Source organism: Leptodactylus fuscus, chromosome 5 (genome assembly GCF_031893055.1).
Source record: "Leptodactylus fuscus isolate aLepFus1 chromosome 5, aLepFus1.hap2, whole genome shotgun sequence".
NCBI classification, from domain to species: Eukaryota; Metazoa; Chordata; class Amphibia; order Anura; family Leptodactylidae; genus Leptodactylus; species Leptodactylus fuscus.
Genome location: NC_134269.1, coordinates 98,906,161 through 98,930,212, shown reverse-complemented (window position 1 = coordinate 98,930,212; position 24,052 = coordinate 98,906,161). Strand labels below are relative to the sequence as shown.

The 24,052-nt window shown below is 41.1% G+C and overlaps 1 protein-coding gene across 2 annotated transcripts in view; it reads right to left on the bottom strand.

The window, feature by feature from the left end:
* The window catches only part of SND1 (staphylococcal nuclease and tudor domain containing 1), a 437,816-nt gene that overhangs the window by 4,963 nt on the left and 408,801 nt on the right, over positions 1 to 24,052 (bottom strand). For both annotated transcript variants that reach the window (XM_075273874.1, XM_075273875.1), the window contains exons 19-20: positions 13,191 to 13,314; positions 5,439 to 5,508 (exon numbers count right to left, since the gene is read on the bottom strand). In XM_075273874.1, coding sequence (XP_075129975.1) covers positions 5,439 to 5,508; positions 13,191 to 13,314 — 194 coding nt within the window. The remainder of the gene's footprint in view (positions 1 to 5,438; positions 5,509 to 13,190; positions 13,315 to 24,052) is intronic.

Sequence of the window (24,052 nt, the reverse complement as noted above, 5' to 3'; positions counted from 1 at the left end):
CAGGAGAAGCTGAGCCCTTATCAGTCCACCATCACATCCTCAGTACATTTATATATAGACAGTAAAACCCTACAAGCATGCATATTCATATAGAGGTTACAACGAAGGGATTAATCTTGGCAATCACAGGCTGAGGGCGGTTGCCGGCAGCTGGGAGATGAAACGATGTCAAGAACAAAAATACATGTTAGCTGAGGGGCAATCCGGGGGCCGGAGCGGTATCTTTGCTGCAAGTTCATAGCTGCCCTGCTGAGCAGCCTGCGGCCTGTGCCTGCCCCCAGTAAGGAGGGGGAACAAATAGCTCTGTTGACTATGTGAAACAGAGACACAGTTTAAAATCATATTATGAAGACAAACTGAATCGGAGATGTAAAGTGGCCTATGGAATGAGAGAACAACACATCTAGAAAATTCTGACCATGAAAAGATAAGATCTCAAGAGTAAACTCAGCATTTCACATATTAAGGGATTGCACTGAAAGAGTTAATTCAATCCTGCAGACAGCAGCGGTGCAAACTTCAGACATTGTACCCCAATGCTCAATGATAATACATATTCTGTAAAATACGTAGAAAACTTAATACTGTATATCATTTTGTTTTTCAATTAAATGGTTTCACCTATGCAGCCATTAAAGAAAAGTATAGAGGGACTAGGAAGGGGCAAATACAAACAGAAATTACATTGAGATATTGCAAAAGCTAATGGGCATCACAGCATGAAGAAGCAAAACCTGAAGATGCTTCTCCATCCACCAACTCAGAGACAACTGAAAATCAAACATGAAGCATGCAAGAGTAGTAAGCTGCTAGAAAATGAGGAACAGAAGTCATAGAATGGCCAGAAACAGTGTTACAGTATTTCACATGAACACACCATACAAATGATATATAGAAAGTGAGTTGTAAAGGTTAGGTATACGTAAAACACAATGAAGGTCATTGAATAGATAAGTATAAGATGTCTACAGTGAACAGAACAGCGTGACTGAAGATGTGGGATAATTTACAGTGATTGACAGCCCTGTAGGACTATGCATATACAGAGCAGGACTGTCCCCTGGTCTCCTAAACTTAGGAAAGAATAGGAGAAGAAATAATATACAATTTATACTGAATCTGTTCCCACAAAACTATATATCAATCTACTCAGCCCCTCCATCCCACAATGAGGATTGTATGTACAACATGACAGGTTCCTTTTAATGGGAACCCAATATGTGTTTTCTTCACTGTAAACAGGCCCAATCACAAATAGTATCAAGTTTACCTTATAAAAGGTGAAAAAGTGACATGTAAATGATCCCCAAGTAGTCATGTGGTAGAGGATCTGCTTGTGTCTGCTTTTTTCTGTCTTGTCACCAGTTTTAGGAGGAACCCCCTGATGTAGGCTATGGAGCAGAGAGCAGGCGCAATGGTGTCTGCATGTCGCGAGTTTTGGATGCTGCTTCCCGTAGGTAGGAAGGAGCTTCATGTCAGTTATTACTCACAGGGTATGAATGAGAATGGTCACAGCTTTTAAAAGGATATAACCCTATTTTACTGCAGCATAAAGCAGGTAGGATAGGGAAGGTTGGGCCTGTTTATGGTGGAAAAGCCACCTAAAAGGTCCTGCACAGAAGTGGTGGGTGGGGAATGCCACATCAAAACAGTTTTACTGATGTGGCATTTCCTAAATGGTTAAAAGGAATTTGTCACCATTTTATTTCATTCATTAATTAAAATTAGATATTGAATTACATTTTTCTAATCTGTTTTTTTTTTTTTAAGGTAGCAATAGTTTGGTGCAGACCTGCCGAGGTCTATGGGACAGTTTTCCTGAGGGGGAGTAGCTATGCCTCTATTGTTAATAGTTTTATCGATAGATGTATCTATTGTAATCCTATTTGTGAGGTCACTGTTGCATAGAAAACCTCTAAATATTTGGCAAAAGTCAGTCTATTATTAGACTGACTTGCAACTATTTAGCATATGATTAGTTACGCAGATTCTTGTCATGTAATTGCATTGCTACTGTTTTGCTCCTGGTGGTGGAAACATTTTTTTTCTTCTTGTATACTACAAATTACAACTTGTTCTCACATTCCTTAAAGGGGTTGTCCCATCACAAGGATCCTATCTGTACTGCTTGTTAATGTGGATGTAAGACTTTTCCTAAATTCACTGCTTCAGCAAAACTGCTTTGTTTGTCCACTATCTTAATTTATTCACTTCATTGTTGACACTGAGTTTCTATGGCCCTTGGGATTATCTGCTCAAATGTCAAGTGACGTAGCTGCCTGCTCTCAGGGGGGAGGGAGGAGGGGCTAAGTGCACGGGAGCGAGCCTGTGTCTGTAGCTGTTCCTGTGTCTACACCATACATGTGACCTAGCTTCCTGCTCTCAGATAAAGGAGGGGGGAAATGAGTGCTGCTTTCTTATATAAAACAGTCTAAATCCTAGTGGGCTAAAGGACCTGGTCCCTCTGCTCACTAGGATTTAGCTTTCTTATATAGAGCAGGCTAAAAGCTAGTGGGCAGAAGGACCTGGTCCCTTAGCTGACTCTATATAGCTGATTCTATATACAACAAGCTAAATCCAAGTGTTATAGGACCTTTGATGGCATCACTGGCCCTTCAGTCGTACCATAGGATCACGCTATGTGGTGGGCAGAGCTACACGCTACTTTTGGGGACGGAGCTAAACAGCAGGTAGTCGGACACTATGGCTTAACCAGGAAGAAAGAAGTCTTTGCAGCAGTGAAGACTGGTGAGCAAGGGACATGGGAATACCCCTTTAATATCTCAGTGTGTTATTAGGTTGATTCCCAAACGAAAGGTAGTGAAGGTGGCTTGTGTGTTTTGTAATGGTGAGATTAGAAACGTCTGTGCATGCACCTTCCAATATGCATTATACAAGTCTGGATTGGGGGCCCAAAAAAAAGTGAAGAAGCGTTGACTTCAATATTGTCATAAGAAGTATTGGCTCAAGTGCACAAGACTGGACTCTGATGGGTGCAAATAGGTCTGGAAGAAAAAAGGGAAAAGGGGTCTAACGGATCGAAAAATTGCAGGGACTATCCAGTTTGGTGGAAGAAGTCTGATGATATGGGGTTGTTTCACAGCCAGTATGCGCCAATATTGAGAAAGTGTAGAAGAGACCTAGGATGAGATTTTGGTAGAAATATACTTGAATCTGACCGACAGCATGGCCAGAAGGATTTAGGCAGTGTTGAAACCCAAAGCTGGAATTACGAAATAATAAATATTAATTTAGATTTTTTTAGGAGCAAAATCTGCATGACTAGTCATATGCTAAGTTGTCTAATTTATGTATGAGATAGCCAAGATGATTGTCTATAAAATGATGGTAGTCTCACGTTTGAAGCTGTAGTGGATGGTGAGATATGGAGACAAAGTCAAAAGTTCAGAATGTTGTTACCCTTTTCCTCATCAGTGTAAAAACTTGTTATCAAAAAATTGGTCATGTTCTGGCGACACACTACCTTTAAGTATTAGGAGAGCATTACATAAGGAGCCAGCTAAAAGCTTAAGACTGATACAAGTCCCTGAAAAAAAAAACTAGTAAAAGAATCTATGGATTTTAAGAATTCAGACAAAAATAAACAGTGTTATGGAAAATGTCTGTGGTTTTCTGCTACATTAAATACATAAAATGTAATTGCTCCCATAATTGTTAGGCTCCCAGGCTGCTCTTACTGGTGTTAGGAAAGTTCATCTCACTCAATACTGGGAATGGGCTTATTTGCTAACAGACCAGTTTCCTCTAATCGAAGACATGGTCCTTCTTTACACTGCGGCAGAGAGAAAAGATTCAATCTGAGGGAATATATTAAATTGAGCACTTTTTATGAGTCCTCAGGGACCATGCAGGAAATTTATTTATGTAATATATATTATACAGAGGCCTGCAAGATTTAGATCTCCTTCCAAGCTTGGAAAGAGCCGGCTTCGTAATCCCTTCAGTAGGTTAATGCTTTTGAATACAATATTATCCACTATTCAGGTGAGGTCAGCAGTAGTTAATGCCAGGTCAGGAGCAAATTCCTATAAAACAGCTTCAAAGCACTGATGTTTACAAGTGTCACTATAAAGATATGTATTATCTCAACCTCTGATTAAAGCCTTACTAAGGCAGTGATATGTTTAAGGGAGCCAGCCAGAAGACATGAAAGAAGGCCTGAAGCTTACAGTTTCTCATGGCTGAATGGGCTTGCAGTAATCCAATACTTCTTGAAGTTCATCAACATGAATTTGAAACTCTCTCTTAAAGGGGTTGTCCAGGATCAACTAAGAATTAACCCCCATCCCCCTGCTTAACTTCTAATTTACTTAAATTTAAAAAATCTATAATTAATTACCCATATCCCTAGAGCGGTCATGTGACCACCCCAGGGACACTTTCTGATCCGGTGACGTTCTGTTTCACCGCTTCCGAAACAGAACGCCACCATTACTGCTACCCCTCCCCTATCCCAATCAATACTTACCAAGACTTCCTGCGTCGGGGACTGGTCCTCCCCTCTTCCTGTCTGCTAGTAGTGGGCAGTATAGGTTAGCTAGGGAGATGGGGGAAGGTGGGGCTAGTAATGGTCAGGATCACTAGGAAGCTGGTGGGAGGGGATAGTAATGGGCAGGATTGCTAAGCTAGGGGGAAGGGTGGGAGGGGCCAGTAATGGGCGGGATCGCTAGGCTAGTGAGACAGGGAGGGGGAGTATAACAGAGTGAGAGAGGAGGGGGGTCTGAGTGAGAGAGAACTAGTGTAAGACGCTACATAGGAAGCAGCACAGCAGGAAGTTACACCACATAAACAAATGCAGAGGATGCCAGCAGCAACCAGAGACACTCAGAAATCACTCCAAACACTGCTAAAGGTATACGGATGTACTTATGAACTCATTACTAGCACTAACAGACCTTTCAAAAAAAAAAAAAAATTTGGCCTGGAAAACCCAATTTAACTACTATGATTTCAATGTATTTTTTTTTTTTTTTTATAAACCATCCATTCTATGTTCCCATGCACACACCCATTTATTATCACATATTTGTTTGGGGGGGGCGCGTAAGCCTGAGGCAAAACTCAGAAAAGGTCCTATTCTTGACCATTTTGCAGCCTCGACTCACTGTAGGAAATCAATCGGTCCATGAAGGCAGAGGCAATACATGGATATCAATTATATGTCATCTGTGCCATTTTCCCATGCACCCTTTGCTGCACACATTTGTGTGCATTTAGTCAAGACAAGAACAGTGAATTCTAGCATGATGTTGAAGAGTATGTATATTAGGCACATTCCTCCAGGAAAATTAAACATCTCAAGTATACAATTCTTCTTCATTGATGGTTTCTATAACTGATATTCAGCTCATTTGTTCTTCTCTGTCACACATTTTATATAGTGGATAATTCTATAATTGAGACAAGTAGATACTCACATTTCCATAATCAATGTAAAACACATGAACTTTGGAGGGTGACTCTACCTTCTCCACACGAGCTCGGTACCTGAAAGAACAAAAACATTTGAAGTAGGTACTTAGTTGACCATTATTTCTATAATTTCAGAAGCTATAACTACCACACAGTAATTCCGTTGGAGTACTTTAAGTCAAAGTTGTCTTCAATAGCAGCAAACACACAGATTAATAAGTTGTATAAAGCTATGTAGATTGTTGGCTTGGCATCTCCCCACCCCCCCATTTTAGAGCCTTCACAGAGCTGTGATTATTTACCCTGCTTACAAACCACTTGATTTGCTATCTACTTAAACCAGTTATATGGATAGAACAATTAATAATTATGGGGCAGTTCCCTATTCAGGATCCTCATTCTCTTGGACTGAATGGAGACCAACTACAAAGAACATTCTCTCTGGAAGACCTCTTCTGTTCTACATTACACAGAAAACCCATGGATTTGAATGGACACGGTGTAATGCTTAACCCCACCTGTGGTGGTGCTGCACACAAACTGAACAGCTGCTGTCAATTGATGCCACAGATTATAGCTGATTACAATGTGTCTTCACATGGGAACATTTTCTGACAAGTTTATTGCCAGGAGACCCTCCTAAGTGTTCTACCACACAGCGTAGCCATACTCAGTACCGGGGTCACCAGTGCTATGACTTTCATTTATAAGTAAGTGAAACACCGATTAATTCCAGGCTATTTCTCATTACTGGCCACATGATTTTGTTGTTACCACGCAGCCAGCAATGAGAAATATCTTGGAATGTATCAGTGCTTCACTTATAAGTAAGTGAACCTTTTGGTGGTCCCAGCACAGAGTGTGGCTATACTAACAGGGATTGTCCAAGCTGTTTATGTGTAGATTTGTACTTTATAATGGTAGTTAATATAATCATAGGAAGATCTACATGCAGCAGACATACTAGCAACCAGAAAGATGCTAAGATACTGTATGTGGTTGTCTCCGGACAATATATACAAAGGTTCCACGCTTCTATTGTCCTGAACAACCCCCCCAACCAAAAAAAAGCAAGCTTAAAAATATAGTGTAGAATCTGGTAGGCATATGTGGCGTGTAACACGTCCTAGGGGTATAATACCGTGCGGCTAATTAATAGATTGATGTATGCTGCTTAAAGCCAATATACTAAACAACAGCTATAATTAGAGAACAGATATGTCTGGGAATTTGATGTTCCTTTTTAAAAGACATTTAAATCTGAGACATTTCACAGAGGAAAACATTCACAGAGGAAAAACTGAACTCTAAAGCAACATGCATGTCCTCATTTATCAGACTGTCTGCTGGTGCTTAATGAGAGTAGGAAAAGGCTCATCCAGAACAGCAGCTCCATCCATTCCCTGGAACATGGAGACAATCACTCTGGCTTTTAATGGGTTACCAGGATTGTATACTAGAGAAAAACTCCACTCTCAAATGGCAAAATGAGCAAACAAGATTGATACAAAAGAAATAAAGGCTTGAAAAGTTATTTCAAGGAACTTTGAAATGATAGTTTACCAAGTACATGGATTTTCATGCCCATGTAGAAAAAGTGTAGAGCACTGTCAAAATGAGTCTGCTGTACATGAAAAGTGGCATCAGTGCTGCAGCAAAGGTAAATGGTGTGTAAGCAAGTACAGCAAACACAAACATATACACTTGGTTGACTCAGATGTATAGGTTTACGGACAGGTCAGGGAAGATAGGCATTACTTGCAGACTAAGAATAATTGGTTAATACAGTACATACATGTAGTTCATGTTTAAAGTAGTATTTGGCTTAGTACTAGAAATTACTAGAAACAGTAATAAAATTGACTACTTATATTATTCTATAAGCAGAGACCTATAGAGAACTAAAGCCACGAGCTATTAATGAGCTGCTACATTGTGTAGTACACCGTGGACTAGATATCCTGACAGTGCAAGCAAGCAGCATCTGTATGTCTTAAGGGATCAGCAAGAGTGCATCCCTCATCCATCTCCCACACTGCTGAGCCAGAATGCGTGCAGGGATATTGAAGAAAGCGTCCTCATTATTAATGACTTGTATGCTCACAATGACCGCACAGAACTGCAGACATAGGTTTGGAAGGTGAGGAGGTATGTACTCTCCTATCACTAGACCTTCCGCAGTATGTCATCTACTTACATACAATGGAATTAAATACAAAAATATTTTTACATCCCAGTAAGTGTTGCCAAGAGAGTGGTAGCAATGTGCAATAAGGGTACTTCACATTATGCTGGCTGGATGTGGGTGCACTCTGATACCTGGATTCAAAGCACAAGATGCACCATGTTCTATTGTAATACATCTACAATGTATGATTTAAGACTGATCTCTATTAATGAAAAAAGCATAGTGAGTCTCTGCATCCATTTGTTCCTGAATAACTTGCACATCAAATTGTACAACTAGTTTTGTTACCATAAAAAAAATAAAAACAAAACATGGGTTGTACAGACAAGCAGCAGCTGTCCAGGTTCCATAGCACATTGAAATAATGGAGCTAAAATATTTCTTAAAAGGAATCTACCAACACCATTGGACAAGTCTCTCCACATCTAGACTGCAGTTTGACACAAAAAAAAAGGTATTGTTCAGTATGTCACTAACAGTCTGTTTAGAACAAATGTTGTTAGTGGTAGACTCCCTTTAAGGCCAAGGCCCCACATAGTGGGCCACAGCAAAAAAGCGGGTTTTTTTTCCTGCACCACTTTTCACATAAAGTCCACAGAGGTTTCTCCTGCACATTGTCTGCTTCAAATATACCTATAGGGAAGCTGATAGCGTTTCCATAGGTATAACCGACATGCTACAATTTCCATAACTGGAACGGTTTTCGAAATCGCAGCATGGCAGCTTGCTTGTATTTTGTTTGGATTGGATTTGCTAGAATTCGATTGCACTTTGCAGAGACTGTAATACGACACATTTTATGCCACGTGGGGCCCCGGCCTAAAGGGGGTCAAAAAAATTAGAAAAAACAGAATAGGAAATTATAGTATTACCAGAATACAAAAGTTATGGTTTTTCTTGCCTTTTCCTGATTACTTAAAAGGTTTGTTTTGGTTAGCAATAGAGATGAGCGAACAGTGTTCTATCGAACACATGTTCGATCGGATATCAGGGTGTTCGCTATGTTCGAATCGAATACCGCGTGGTAAAGTGCGCCAAAATTCGATTCCCCTCCCACCTTCCCTGGCGCCTTTTTTGCACCAATAACAGTGCAGGGGAGGTGGGACAGGAACTACGACACCGGGGGCATTGATAAAAATTGGAAAAAGTCATTGGCTGCCGAAATCAGGTGACCTCCATTTTAGACGAATAGTGGATTTCAAATCCGGGTCATATGAGAATGTGAACTTTGTGACTATGAGACAGGGATAGCTGTACAGGCAGGGATAGCTAGGGATAACCTTTATTTAGGGGGGAATGTTATTAAAAATAACTTTTTGGGGCTCTATCGGGTGTGTAATTGTGATTTTTGTGAGATAAACTTTTTCCCATAGGGATGCATTGGCCAGCGCTGATTGGCCAGAGTACGGAACTCGACCAATCAGCGCTGGCTCTGCTGGAGGAGGCGGAGTCTAAGATCGCTCCACACCAGTCTCCATTCAGGTCCGACCTTAGACTCCGCCTCCTCCAGCAGAGCCAGCGCTGATTGGCCGAATTCCGTACTCTGGCCAATCAGCACTGGCTAATGCATTGTATTGGCGTGATGAAGCAGTGCTGAATGTGTGTGCTTAGCACACACATTCAGCTCTACTTCATCGGGCTAATAGAATGCATTGGCCAATCAGCGCTGGCCAATGCATTCTATTAGCTTGATGAAGCAGAGTGTGCACAAGGGTTCAAGCGCACCCTCGGCTCTGATGTAGCAGAGCCGAGGCTGCACAAGGGTTCAAGCGCACCCTCGGCTCTGATGTAGCGCTGGCTCTGCTGGAGGAGGCGGAGTCTAAGGTCGGACCTGAATGGAGACTGGTGTGGAGCGATCTTAGACTCCGCCTCCTCCAGCAGAGCCAGCGCTGATTGGTCGAGTTCCGTACTCTGGCCAATCAGCGCTGGCCAATGCATTCTATTAGCCCGATGAAGTAGAGCTGAATGTGTGTGCTTAGCACACACATTCAGCTCTACTTCATCGGGCTAATAGAATGCATTGGCCAATCAGCGCTGGCCAATGCATTCTATTAGCGTGAACTGAGTTTGCACAGGGGTTCTAGTGCACCCTCGGCTCTGCTACATCAGATTGCTACATCTGATGTAGCAGTGCCGAGTGTGCATCAGATGTGTAGTTGAGCAAAACTGACTCAGCACTGCTAAGTCTCTGCATTCGCATAGGAATGCATTGGCCAGCCTTCGGCCAATCAGCGCTGGCTCTGCCGGAGGAGGCGGAGTCTAAGGTCGGACCTGAATGGAGACTGGTGTGGAGCGATCTTAGACTCCGCCTCCTCCAGCAGAGCCAGCGCTGATTGGTCGAGTTCCGTACTCTGGCCAATCAGCACTGGCCAATGCATTTCTATGGGGAAAAGTTAGCTTGCGAAAATCGCAAACTGACAGGGATTTCCATGAAATAAAGTGACTTTTATGCCCCCAGACATGCTTCCCCTGCTGTCCCAGTGTCATTCCAGGGTGTTGGTATCATTTCCTGGGGTGTCATAGTGGACTTGGTGACCCTCCAGACACGAATTTGGGTTTCCCCCTTAACGAGTTTATGTTCCCCATAGACTATAATGGGGTTCGAAACCCATTCGAACACTCGAACAGTGAGCGGCTGTTCGAATCGAATTTCGAACCTCGAACATTTTAGTGTTCGCTCATCTCTAGTTAGCAACTCTACTTTGAAACACCCTATTAGTAAATTCTAAATAAGGGTGCATTTACACATGCAGGTTTTTGCAAAGATTTTTGGAGTCAAAACCAGGTAGGGATCATAGTGGGAGGCAAAGTATGAATATCAGGAGAAACTCTGCCTTGTTTTTCTTTTCACTTCTGGTTATGGCTTCAAGAAACGTATGGAATAAATGTGTGGATGCACCCTTATTAGACTCAGGGTGTCTTGTTAGAACAACCACTGATTCACTGGACCGCAATTTGTCATGCTAACTAATCGAACATGTGTTGTCATGTATCCAAAGACAATCCAAGCAAACTGCTTGAAGTCCCAGGTTTGGGATGCACTATGATAAAAAATGAATTGTAAGGCTGCGTTCTCATTTGCATCGGAGGCTCCATTAGATTTTGTCAATCACATGTAAATTTGTCACTAACATTTCAGACATCTTGGACTCGTTTAATAGAGTATTGGACCAAAATGTTGCTGCTTTGTGCTTGAAAAAAGCTCCTTTTTAGCTAATTAGCAGTTCACTCTCTGTTACAAGGGAAGTTCCATCCATAGATGTAAGACAGCTTCACAAGGAGTAGAAGGAGGAGGATTCTTCTGTCTTCACACAGTGATGGAGAGGGCAGGGGTTATTTTCCTCACAGTCTCCCTAAACATCTGCAAACTGCTTTTTCTGTGCCCTTGACTGAACATTCTGCACATCTGAAAGCTTACAATGTAAGAAAACTCTATACAGTACTATATATAACTCTAGTACTATATACAGTACTTGTATCTACTTCTGTCTGCTTGCATTATTGCTGATGGGATGTTTCAGTTTCAGGGATTTTGATTTACCTGCATCATGCATGAATATATTTGATCTATATTTGCAGTTCAGTGTTCTTGGATCTTCTATAATATATTTGTTTGCTAATGTACTCCTGGCAGAATTACATGTAAACAAACCAATAGTTGTAATGGATACAAGAGGGAGGAAGACTGCCCCATATTGTACATGCCCCCTACCTCAAAGACCAATGAAAAAAGGGCGGCAGTCATAATGAGGATATTCGCAGAAAGTCTTATAGGACACCATGTATGAATGCTTATATAACCACCAGACTTACATAGACTTCCACAGACATATTACTGACCTCTTAGGTCATCATTATTTTAGCCCAAAAAAAGTTTTAAGGACACTAAGCAAATGAGATCTGTTGGGGGACGTTGGTGTCTTTATGCTATGGGTTTCAATTTGAAAGGAAACCGCATTACATGTCAACAAAGCATAAAAGACAATCCCTTTAACCTGTGTAGTCCTGTAAGTATTATGCTTGATGCCATCTTGACAGCCACCAACCAACAGGTCATTGTCATGTGACCTCCTTGATGTGCTGTAGAGCTGACATAAAAAGATGTCCATACACAGAAGAGATATCATGTCGGTGCTAACATGGCAACCCCTGAGCAACAGCTCAAACTTAAAGTCAAGCTAATTTTATTTACTACATCAAGCAAAGTATCAAAGTAGCAAAACAGTGCAATTACAGGACAAGAGATACACTCACCGGCCACTTTATTAGGTACACCTGTCCAACTGCTCGTTAACACTTAATTTCTAATCAGCCAATCACATGGCGGCAACTCAGTGCATTTAGGCATGTAGACATGGTCAAGACAATCTCCTGCAGTTCAAACCGAGCATCAGTATGGGGAAGAAAAGTGATTTGAGTGCCTTTGAACGTGGCATGGTTGTTGGTGCCAGAAGGGCTGGTCTGAGTATTTCAGAAACTGCTGATCTACTGGGATTTTCACGCACAACCATCTCTAGGGTTTACAGAGAATGGTCCGAAAAAGAAAAAACATCCAGTGAGCGGCAGTTCTGTGGGCGGAAATGCGTTGTTGATGCCAGAGGTCAGAGGAGAATGGCCAGACTGGTTTGAGCTGATAGAAAGGCAACAGTGACTCAAATAGCCACCCGTTACAACCAAGGTAGCCAGAAGAGCATCTCTGAACGCACAGTACGTCGAACTTTGAGGCAGATGGGCTACAGCAGCAGAAGACCACACCGGGTGCCACTCCTTTCAGCTAAGAACAGGAAACTGAGGCTACAATTTGCACAAGCTCATCGAAATTGGACAATTGAAGATTGGAAAAACGTTGCCTGGTCTGATGAGTCTCGATTTCTGCTGCGACATTCGGATGGTAGGGTCAGAATTTGGCGTCAACAACATGAAAGCATGGATCCATCCTGCCTTGTATCAACGGTTCAGGCTGGTGGTGGTGGTGTCATGGTGTGGGGAATATTTTCTTGGCACTCTTTGGGCCCCTTGGTACCAATTGAGCATCGTTGCAATGCCAAAGCCTACCTGAGTATTGTTGCTGACCATGTCCATCCCTTTATGACCACAATGTACCCAACATCTGATGGCTACTTTCAGCAGGATAATGCGCCATGTCATAAAGCTGGAATCATCTCAGACTGGTTTCTTGAACATGACAATGAGTTCACTGTACTCCAATGGCCTCCACAGTCACCAGATCTCAATCCAATAGAGCATCTTTGGGATGTGGTGGAACGGGAGATTCGCATCATGGATGTGCAGCCGACAAATCTGCGGCAACTGTGTGATGCCATCATGTCAATATGGACCAAAATCTCTGAGGAATGCTTCCAGCACCTTGTTGAATCTATGCCACGAAGAATTGAGGCAGTTCTGAAGGCAAAAGGGGGTCCAACCCATTACTAGCATGGTGTACCTAATAAAGTGGCCGGTGAGTGTAGATTAGGTGTCTGAACAGTTGCTACTAGCATACAGTATAAAGTAATGTTTAAGAAAATGTGTGCCAACATCATATGGCTATAAGAGTCACATGACTTACCATTCTCCATCCACAAATTTAGCAATGCAGTACTCTCCACGACGTGGGGTGAATGACCCTTCCAATGGGGGACTGCTAGCAATTTCACTCCTCATGCTTTCCATAAGTTTCTCAAGCTGTGTGCCTGGAGAATATAATGCAAACAATGAAAGAAACAAGGTAGAATGATGTCCATGTGAATACATTGTACAGTAAATACATGGATGTGATATCTTATACTATATAATTATTAAACAACATACATGCCCACCAGCACTAGAGCAGTGTAAGCTACTTTGGCTATGTTGAGAAAACCACAGGATTTAAAATACATTTAAAAAGAAAATCTTAAAGGGAGTCTGTCAACGTGAAATATATTAAACCACCAACATATTTGGATAGGTAAGGCTCAACTGAATGTAGCACCTTTTTCCCCATGAAAATTTTTACACTTGTGCAGATATTTTAATTTATTTTAGAATTTGCAAACAAGCAATCCGGAGCACAAAGGTGGCTCCATTACTCCAAACTGCTACACCCCACACAGCTCTAATATGTCCCTTCTTCACTCCTCCCAGAGATAGGTGAGATTTCAGCTTAGCTCGCCGCTCCAGATTGCTTGTTTGCATATTCTTTAATAACTTATTAATCTTTGCAATGAAGACTTGAATTTTTTTAAAAAAAGCATTACTTTCAGATGTGCCTGACCTATCTATCTGTTGCAGATTTTCTATGTTTCATCCTGGTGACAGACTCCCTTTAAGTCAACGTATACATCATAACAATCTTCTCTGAAGTAGAGAAACACTCCTTCCTTGAAGCTGTGACTAGGTGACAAAATCTGCACTTTTACTGTCTCTTTTACAGTAACTACACACGAGTCAACACCAATACCATGCTTCACCTGCACTTACTGTGGTTTGGAAAGAAGATAAGTTAATGGGAAAATGCTTGTGGTTACTACAGCTCAGACACTAAAAGATATAACACCCCAATTGTAGTTCTATGCCACTCCAACACTATTCCATTAGGCTATGTTTATTTGATATCAATTATGACCCAAGTGACCCTGCAGTAAATCACTGACTTCAATGTTTTCATGCACTATACTGCTGAGACCACTGGATACATGGATATACAGGCACATTATCATGCAGCCAAGCAAACAAAGCCTGGAGTAAAGGACCACAGCAGTGGTGCTAGAGTAGTATGGGATTAAATGGATGATGGTCCTGTATACCACAAGTGACTACGGCTGCCAATCATTGGCTTCAGCTTTTTCACGCACGATACTGTCAAGGCCAGTGATTGGCTGCAGAGTTGACATATAGTATAGCACATCATCACTCCAGCAAAGTAAGCAACACCTGTCGGAAAGAACAAATACATTAGTGCTGGAGTGGCAGGTTATTGAAGAGATTTTCTGGGATATAAGTAAAGACAGGTACCTAATATATAAGATCTGTGAGATCTGACACCCAGCACCCACATTGACCTGTTGTCAGCAGGTCATACACAGAATAGAGAAGGAAGCAGACAGCTCTGTTCTCTATGTAGAGGCTGAACTTAGTAATTGCAGCAGAACTTTCATTCAAATAAATGGGAGATGATTTGCAATATACTGGGCAGGCCACTATACAGAGAACAGAGCTGTCTGCTCCCTGAATCATTCTAGAAACACTGAGGATTCACAGCAGAAAAAGAGCACATGGCCCATCTAGTCTGCTATGATATTTCTAACTTTCTTAGGACCTACATGTGTTTAACCCATGGGACAGTGACTGATAATATCTAGAAAGCATCGTGGACTAAGTTTGCGATATACAAGTAAGCAAAGTAAAATAATAAATAGGTTGAATTCCCAAAACCTGTAATGGTGGCTGCAGACTTGATGTGTTACCTGTCCCTGTGTTACCCCGATAGCGGGCATTGGTCACTGGCGTCCACCTGTCGAGCGGTTCTCCGCCAGCGGCTAATTAAGGCTGGGTATTGACTGCTCTGCCTGACACAAGCTGCTGTGTTTATCTTATAGTCTGTGGGTGTGCAGCTTAATGTGAACGCTGACAGCAGCGTGTAAGGGTCAGCATCACAGACAGAGTGCTTTTTCTGGAGATGGAAAATGTCTGGCAATATTAACTTGCTTCCTTCAAAGCTCTACAATTTTCCAGCCTCTGCAGCATCACACTTAAAGCACATATATCAGTTAAACATATCCAATCTGTATCAATACTAGGGAGATGGCAGAGCCTGTATATAGTGCCTGCTTGTTGTACAATATATTAGAATGACAACAATATAAGGTTGCAAGTGACTAATCTTCATTAGTGACATATGTTGGAAGACACCTACACAACGTGATGGCTGTTTAGTAGACAAACTAAGAGCAAACACATTCAGCTGAGCGACCGGGCAAACATCACTATGTGAAAAGGCCCATTACTTGTGATCTGCACACGCCATGTGCTTCTGCAGACACAGATAACATTGTGCTTCTCTCAGCTTTTGAACAGACAGCAAGAAAGAACCATCAGAGAGTGCTTACAGCAGGGACACTTGTGTATTAATATGAGGATTTAATTAAGTGATAACAAGCAGAGGGACTGGAGCAGAATTGGTGCAGGTGCAAAGTAACACTGGCTACAGAACAATGGCGGAACGTGCTGCGCTTTTTATGATATGATGCAACAGTATGCACACCTGTGGATTCATCTGGGACAGCTTCACAATGCAAAACCATGGATACGTTTCAACCCTTTGCCAAAGCAGTAGAGCTTACTACAGACAAACATGATAAAAGACAGATTTTCAATTCATACATGGTTCCATTCAGTGCAAACCTCCAGTCACTCAACACTGTATTTACTGAAGATTTAAGTCGCTGGGAACGAAATACGCCATGAGCTGTGATGGACAATACTACTACAGTAAAGCATGAAAAGAAATCCCCTCTATGGGGCCATATTACAGAGGCTGATGATAAAGTCACAATAAGCTGTATCTTATTATTGGGTTTAATACAAAAAAAACTTTCATGAAATTTGCAGCCAATACTTTGGAACTGAATAGAAATTAAACTGATAAAACAGGTTTATGGCAACAACACATACCGTAATTTAAAATGAAGCTTTATGGAGGGACTGGTAGGAGGTAGAAAAAAGGGAGAGAAGGGAATATAGAGGACCAGGAGCAGGGACGGAGTCATCATTCTGACCTGTTTAACAGGTCTGTACCCTAGGCAACCAGCTGTACACACAGAGGAAGAATTTGTAGCTGTATCTGATAAACTAAGATCGATAAAGCAATGTATTGGGTAAAACACTTCAGTTAGCTTATGCTACAAGTCTGAATACAATCCTTGACATGTGAATACCCCTTTAAACCTTTAAGGGTATGTTCACATGGCGGAAACCAAATTTCGCAGTGTGAACTCTGCACGGCTAGCCGTGTCGCGATGCAGTACACCGGCATTCAGGATGCAAGGCAGATTTTACGTTAGTGCTCGGTGACTTTATTTATTATTATTTATTATTAATTTTCCTTCCAAAATTCATAACGTTTTTGGCAACATATCTACGTGAGGGCTTATTCTTTGCATGACAAGCTGTACTTTCATTTGGCACCATTTTGGGGTGCATATAATGTTTTGATTAGCTTTTAACATTGGGGGGAGGAATCTGACAGATCTGATCCATGAAAGGTACTCTTACAGACTGACGCTAGGTTCACACCTGTGTTCTGGTCTCAGTTCTGTGGTTTCCGTATTCTGCATGTAAGAAGACGGAAACCACAGACCGGGTCCGGCCGTGAGTGGTGGTGAGCGTTTTAGGCTCTCCGCCGCGAAACCATTTTTTAAAATCCGGACACAGAGTACTGCCTGTCCGACTCTGTGTCCGGATTAAAAAACCCGGTTTCACGGCGGAGAGCCTAAAATGCTCACCGCCGCTCACAGCCGGACAGCTTTCTCACCCATTCAAATGAATGGGTGAAAAAGTGTCCTGCAGGTTTCCGTCTGCTGCTCTGTTTTATGCAGGAAACGGAAACCTGCAGAATGGACACCTGGGCGCAGATGTGAACGAGCCCTGATCTGCATTTCCATAAGAAATTCATCTCTGCATTGCTTTATTGGTTTGTGGCCATACAGGTATGTTTCTGCTCCTATTAATAGCTCACATAGCACAATAATTGGTTTTACAGACATGCAGGCTCCCTGTTCAATTTCTGGAAAACCCCAATGTAACGGTTATGGAATTTCCATAGAGAGAGAAAGTTTTTGCCTTGTATCACACATGGAAACATGGGCAGTCCTTGTTAAAAGATAATTAAGTGGGAAAGGTCTTATTTTCTATGGTTGAACAGACAATGGCAGTGACCGAGTACAGCAGTGATCTATATGAGGATTGCCTATGATTATTTCTTCCATTCTTACAATGCTTGGTCAGCTAGAAAGTCATTCCACCTTGGTTCTTCTCACCTCACTGGTCTCACCCTTCATTAAACACAATGAGGGTTGCCGTGGCAACATGGATAAAAGAAAAAATCTCAGCAGGCGCTCATCCTGCTGACCCAGCAGAATCTGGAACCTTGCACTCTACAAACACACAGGGAATTTTCAACAGGATATTACTAAAAGCTCAGATATGTACCCACTTTATAAATGATATGGAGAGTATACCTGGAGCTGCAATATTGCCCAACATGCATGACACTAGAAAACCTGGCAGAATGCTTGATGATACTTTGGACTGTCAATGCCAGGCCAGCTGTCACCTCTCCATTGTAATGGATCTCATTTCATTCACACTGACACGAATGCAATTTCTTTGGTAACAGTATACATGGACGTGCCAAAATATTAAAATGGCCAAATAAAAACAAGAGGGTGTACTTTTGGTATATGCCTGGCCAATGTACTTCAGTTTCCCACAGCCGGACTGCAGTGAATCACATTAGTCGGGCCATACACTTTGGCAGTACTATGCTGATGACCTATGAATTCAGTTTATTGCCTCTTTCATAAAAAGTCTTAGGGCTAGTTCAAGCACAGTTTTTTGCAGGCAGATTTTGATGCGGAAACTGCCTCAAAATCTGCCTGCACAAATGGCACAATGGGAGCTGCTCACTTTTTTTCCACTAGCTAGTAGCAGATAAAAAGAAGCGAGATGACCTATCTTGCCGAGTCAGCTGCGGCTCGAGACACGCTCCTGTTTAGGCCCATTCATTCGGGCCTAATCAAGAGTGGTACGCCACAACAGAATGGTGATGCTGCATCGGCATCCTGTTGCGGCTAGCTGTGCAGAATGTGAACATACCCTTAGGTGTTTGCAGCTGTTGCTCAATTTTGGATCAAGTCACATGCAATAGTTTCAGGGTGCTTTTGTGCTGCTTCTTTCCTCATGAGACGTGCATATGAGTAAATATTCCCTTAAAAAACAAAAACAAAAAAACCCTCATATATAATGTCAAAAGAAGATTTAATTGACTATATGAAACCATGCTAGCTTCACCTAGCAGGACTCCCTATACTGTCAGCACAGTGAATCAACAGTCACTTGGAGATATACAAGATGATAAAACAACTTTGTTCTGTAAGCCAGAAATGGAAGTCCATTCATATGTGTACAGTATATTAATTCCTCCAATGCATTGGGAATTTTTCTCCTGTTGGGAGTTGTAAAGATAATGGACTTAGTACCATGAGGATACAATAAAATCTAGTTCTAAACTCTCAACATTCTCTGAAAGGGATATTTCCATTCAGCGAATATTGTAGTTCATTTAGAGTAAAGCCTCTCTCTTCAGGTGGAGAAATTACATTTAGGTTTTTAATAAAAGGCTTTGAATTCTGTGTGTCGCACATAAAGTAATGAGTAATATGTAGCATACATTGCACCATTAAGGGTGCATGCACACTACGTAACGCCGGGCGTGTATGAGAGCCGTACACGCCGGCGTTACAGCAGGACTGCCGAACACTTCCCATTCACTTCAATGGGAGCGCTCGTAACAGCAGCGTTTACGAGCTCTCCCATTGAAGTGAATGGAAAAAGCTCAACGATGAATCCAACAACACCTTCTTAGTATAAAACTTAGCCTTTAATGTATAACATCCAAAATAAAAACAAACATCGGTACCGGTATATTAGGGTTTGTCCATGATGGCGGATGGAAAAATAAGCGTCTGGCTGACGCGTTTCGAAGCCCTACACTGGCTTCTTACTCATAGCCTGACGTTGGTAATACAAACACTGCTATATATAATGAAAAATAATAAGGCAGCTGTGTTGAACCGGAAATGTTATAAATAAAACAGAGAACAAAACAAAACAAAAGTAAATAATAAACAACAGACATAAACATAATATGATAAAATATGATGTAACAAAGGACACTTAAACATGAAACAGAAACAAAAACATGAAAAGTTTTAATTACCAGATCTGACCTTCTGATTCACCGTTATGGAAGAATGGCAAATAAGCCACATTCATAGATCTTGGTGAGTATTTGCCCTTAACAAAGATGGCTGAAAAAATCTCTGATGCGCATGCTCAAAGACTAAACCTCCGATCATGTGACCTCCGATCGTATGACCTGAAAGGCTACATGAACGAAATATAACAATATTCTCCAAGTAAAGAAAAACAAACTCGACAACAGGAAAAAAAAGAGGAAAAAAAAAAAAAAGGAAAAGGAAAAGAAAATCCTGACATTGACAGGTAAGTCTATAGAAAGATGCAACTACCTACTGAAACAGATCCCATTCCAAGTAAAATCCTATATGTATATAAGGACCTGTGTAAACAGCATCCTAAAAGTTGCCGAAAGAACAACTCCTGGAATAAGATTCGCCTAGACTAAGTACACCCAAAGAGATAATTTGAGCAAATTAGAGAGGATAGAACTTAACCGTCTTGAAAAGAATGATAAGATCACCATTAGAATGGCTGACAAAGGTGGGAAAGTAGTTATTCTTAACAAGAGTGACTATTTGAAATCAGTATTGGATATATTGGAAGATAATACTACCTATAAAAAACTATCTAAAGACCCTACTGAACAATTTACAATATCCCTAAATAGATTAGTTGCAGAGGGAGTAACATTGGGGGTTTTCACCACAAGAGAGGCTAAATTTCTGGTTCCGGAACATCCTATAACACCAATTATGCACGGATTGCCGAAAATTCATAAGGGGGTCTTCCCCCCTCCACTCAGACCCATAGTATCAGGGATAGGATCCCTAAATGAAAATCTATGTGATTGGATCGATCAAATCCTTCAACCCTTGGTAATGCGTACTCCGGGTTACATTAGGGATTCTAAGGAGGTTCTAAGATTCTTTGATGGGTTTGAGTGGAGGGGGGACTACACATGGCTTACATGTGATGTAGTTTCTTTGTATCCCTCTATACCGCATGATGTGGCTATTGTAGCTTTGGGAGAACATCTAAGGAAATACTCAACCTTCTCGGAGGAGATAAATCAATTTATTATGGATGTGGTGGAGTATCTACTCCACCACAATTTCTTTATGTTCCACGAGACCTTTTACCTACAGGTGCGGGGTGTGCCGATGGGGGCGAGGTTCTCGCCCTCATTGGCAAACCTCGTTATGGCATGGTGGGAGGAGAGGGTTATTTTTCATGTAAACAATAATTTCAGGCATAACATCAAAAGGTACAGCAGGTACATTGATGATTTGCTTATTGTCTGGAAGGGTGAAACATCTAGAATTCCGGATTTTATTGAATTTATCAACAGTAATTATTTCAATATAAGATTCACATATGAATTCAATCCTAAAAAAATTAACTTTTTGGATATCACTCTCGTTGGCAATGAGGTGGAAGGCTGTGTGGAGACTGGCCTTTTCAGAAAAAAGGAGGCAGGCAATACGTTATTACATTCTGGTAGTTCCCATCCAAAACACACAAAGCGTTCCCTTCCAGTGGGTGAGTTAATAAGACTAAAGAGAGCGTGTAGCTCCAATGAATCCTATGTGACACAAAGAGATGACATGCGCAGACGTTTCATAGAACGTGGATATTCGAGTTGGTCATTGAATAGAGCCCAAAATATTGTAGACAAAATTGATAGAAAATCTTTATTGGCTCCCAGAAAACAGCAAAAGGACGCAAAATCAAATAAGGGAGCTTTACATTTTTCAACGAGATACAGTTCGGACTACAATAGTATTGTTAACATCATCAAAAACAATATAGGTATCTTAAACCAAGATGACACTCTCAGTTCTCTAATTTCAAAAGGGGTTAATTACATTTCTAAAAAGGGGAAAACCCTAGCTAACCATCTTTCTCCAAGTCTCCTTTCAGATGGTCATACCATCTCGGAGACTTGGCTATATGTTAAGGGTTTTTATAGATGCGGCACCGCAAGATGTCAGGTTTGCAGATATGCCGAGAAAGCCTCAAATTTCACTGATGTTTCACAGAACCGAGTTTACAACATAAACAAATACATGAACTGCGGGACAGATCATGTGATTTACATGGTCACTTGCAGTTCATGTAACTTACAATATATAGGAAGTACAATCAGACCTCTAAAATCAAGGATTTCTGAACATATTCATTCAATCTCTAATGAAAAATCTCTGAAAATAACTGGTGTAACTAAGCACTTTAGAAATATTCATGGAGGTAGTCTATCCTCTTTCTCCTTTAAAGGTATAGAGAAAGTTTTAAAACCCAAGAGAAATGGGGACTGGGAACAACAAGTCCGAATAAGGGAAGCCTTCTGGATTCTAAATTTGAATACTCGGGATCCTAAAGGCTTAAATTCTAAACATGATTTATCATATGTTTATAAAATTTAAATGTAGTGTGTCATTTGGTTCTTGATATATATATATATATATTTTTTTTTTAAAAAAAACGATCGGAAGAATCTCTTCCAATATAATTCTTAGAGGAGCGCCATATTTTCTATGGAGTACTATACATCTATTTAGTGTGTCATCTTTCAGGGATATCTTTTTAGTAGATCTTTGGGTGTACTTAGTCTAGGCGAATCTTATTCCAGGAGTTGTTCTTTCGGCAACTTTTAGGATGCTGTTTACACAGGTCCTTATATACATATAGGATTTTACTTGGAATGGGATCTGTTTCAGTAGGTAGTTGCATCTTTCTATAGACTTACCTGTCAATGTCAGGATTTTCTTTTCCTTTTTTTTTTTTCCTCTTTTTTTTCCTGTTGTCGAGTTTGTTTTTCTTTACTTGGAGAATATTGTTATATTTCGTTCATGTAGCCTTTCAGGTCATACGATCGGAGGTCACATGATCGGAGGTTTAGTCTTTGAGCATGCGCATCAGAGATTTTTTCAGCCATCTTTGTTAAGGGCAAATACTCACCAAGATCTATGAATGTGGCTTATTTGCCATTCTTCCATAACGGTGAATCAGAAGGTCAGATCTGGTAATTAAAACTTTTCATGTTTTTGTTTCTGTTTCATGTTTAAGTGTCCTTTGTTACATCATATTTTATCATATTATGTTTATGTCTGTTGTTTATTATTTACTTTTGTTTTGTTTTGTTCTCTGTTTTATTTATAACATTTCCGGTTCAACACAGCTGCCTTATTATTTTTCATTATATATAGCAGTGTTTGTATTACCAACGTCAGGCTATGAGTAAGAAGCCAGTGTAGGGCTTCGAAACGCGTCAGCCAGACGCTTATTTTTCCATCCGCCATCATGGACAAACCCTAATATACCGGTACCGATGTTTGTTTTTATTTTGGATGTTATACATTAAAGGCTAAGTTTTATACTAAGAAGGTGTTGCTGGATTCATCGTTGAGCTTTTTGCATTTACCTCGAGCTGAGAGGCTGACTTCCGTGCAAACACATAACAGCCTAGAGGATCACAACGTGGGATAATTTTCAGTGGACTTTGTATTTGACCACACATCGGGGACACGTGAGTGAAAGAGCTGACACATTGGTATTTTTTTCTTCATTGAAGTGAATGGGAAGTGTTCGGCAGCCCTGCTGTAACGCCGGCGTGTACGGCTCTCATACACGCCCGGCGTTACGTAGTGTGCATGCACCCTTATGCTGTAATGTGGTCACAGGGCACAATAGGACTTACTTTATAAAACCCCTGGCATCATCATAACTGACTGAAGGAAACTAAAAGAGCTCGCAAACATATGCCAGACCTTCAAACAGAATGCAGGGTTACATAGCATGAACGTGTTAGGCCAGGTTCACACCTACATTGGAGTGCCCCAAGTATAGCTTGGATGAGTATTCTACAGATCAGTTGTTTACTACCTCTCCTAATTTCTAGACCATGTGTTCCCTAACATATGTCTCAAAGAAATCCATTCCCCAGCTCTGCAGCAAGGTGGGAAGAAGGCAAATGGTTTCCTCTTGATAACCTCGTGCATACCTGCAGCAGTAATGATAAAGTACTGCAGTTACACTGAATTTTTCACAGATGTTTTTCACCTACCTGAATAAGCTGGCACTTCACTTAATCTACATGTGGAAACCTCATTGTAATAAAGCTACAACCAGTTTTTTTACTCTCCACCTCTTATAGGGAGTCTGTCACCAGAGCACAGCCCTGAAGATAGGTTGATTCAGATGACCCTAACCTATTTGTTGGGCTGGGTTGATATGCTTGGTTTTGGTGACAGACTCCCTTTAAGGAATATGGTATATTTTTAAACAATGAGTAGTGACTATATGACTTTTGTGGTAAGGGTCCATACCGAGTAAGGAGTGATAGAAAATACTTATCAGTATTACTTTACGAGGAGTGTCAGTGGAATCAGGAGTTCACATGGGTGATAGGAGTTTTTGAGAAGTTATTCAGGATATTTAGAGCATTTTATGCAGCCATCAGAGACCATCAAG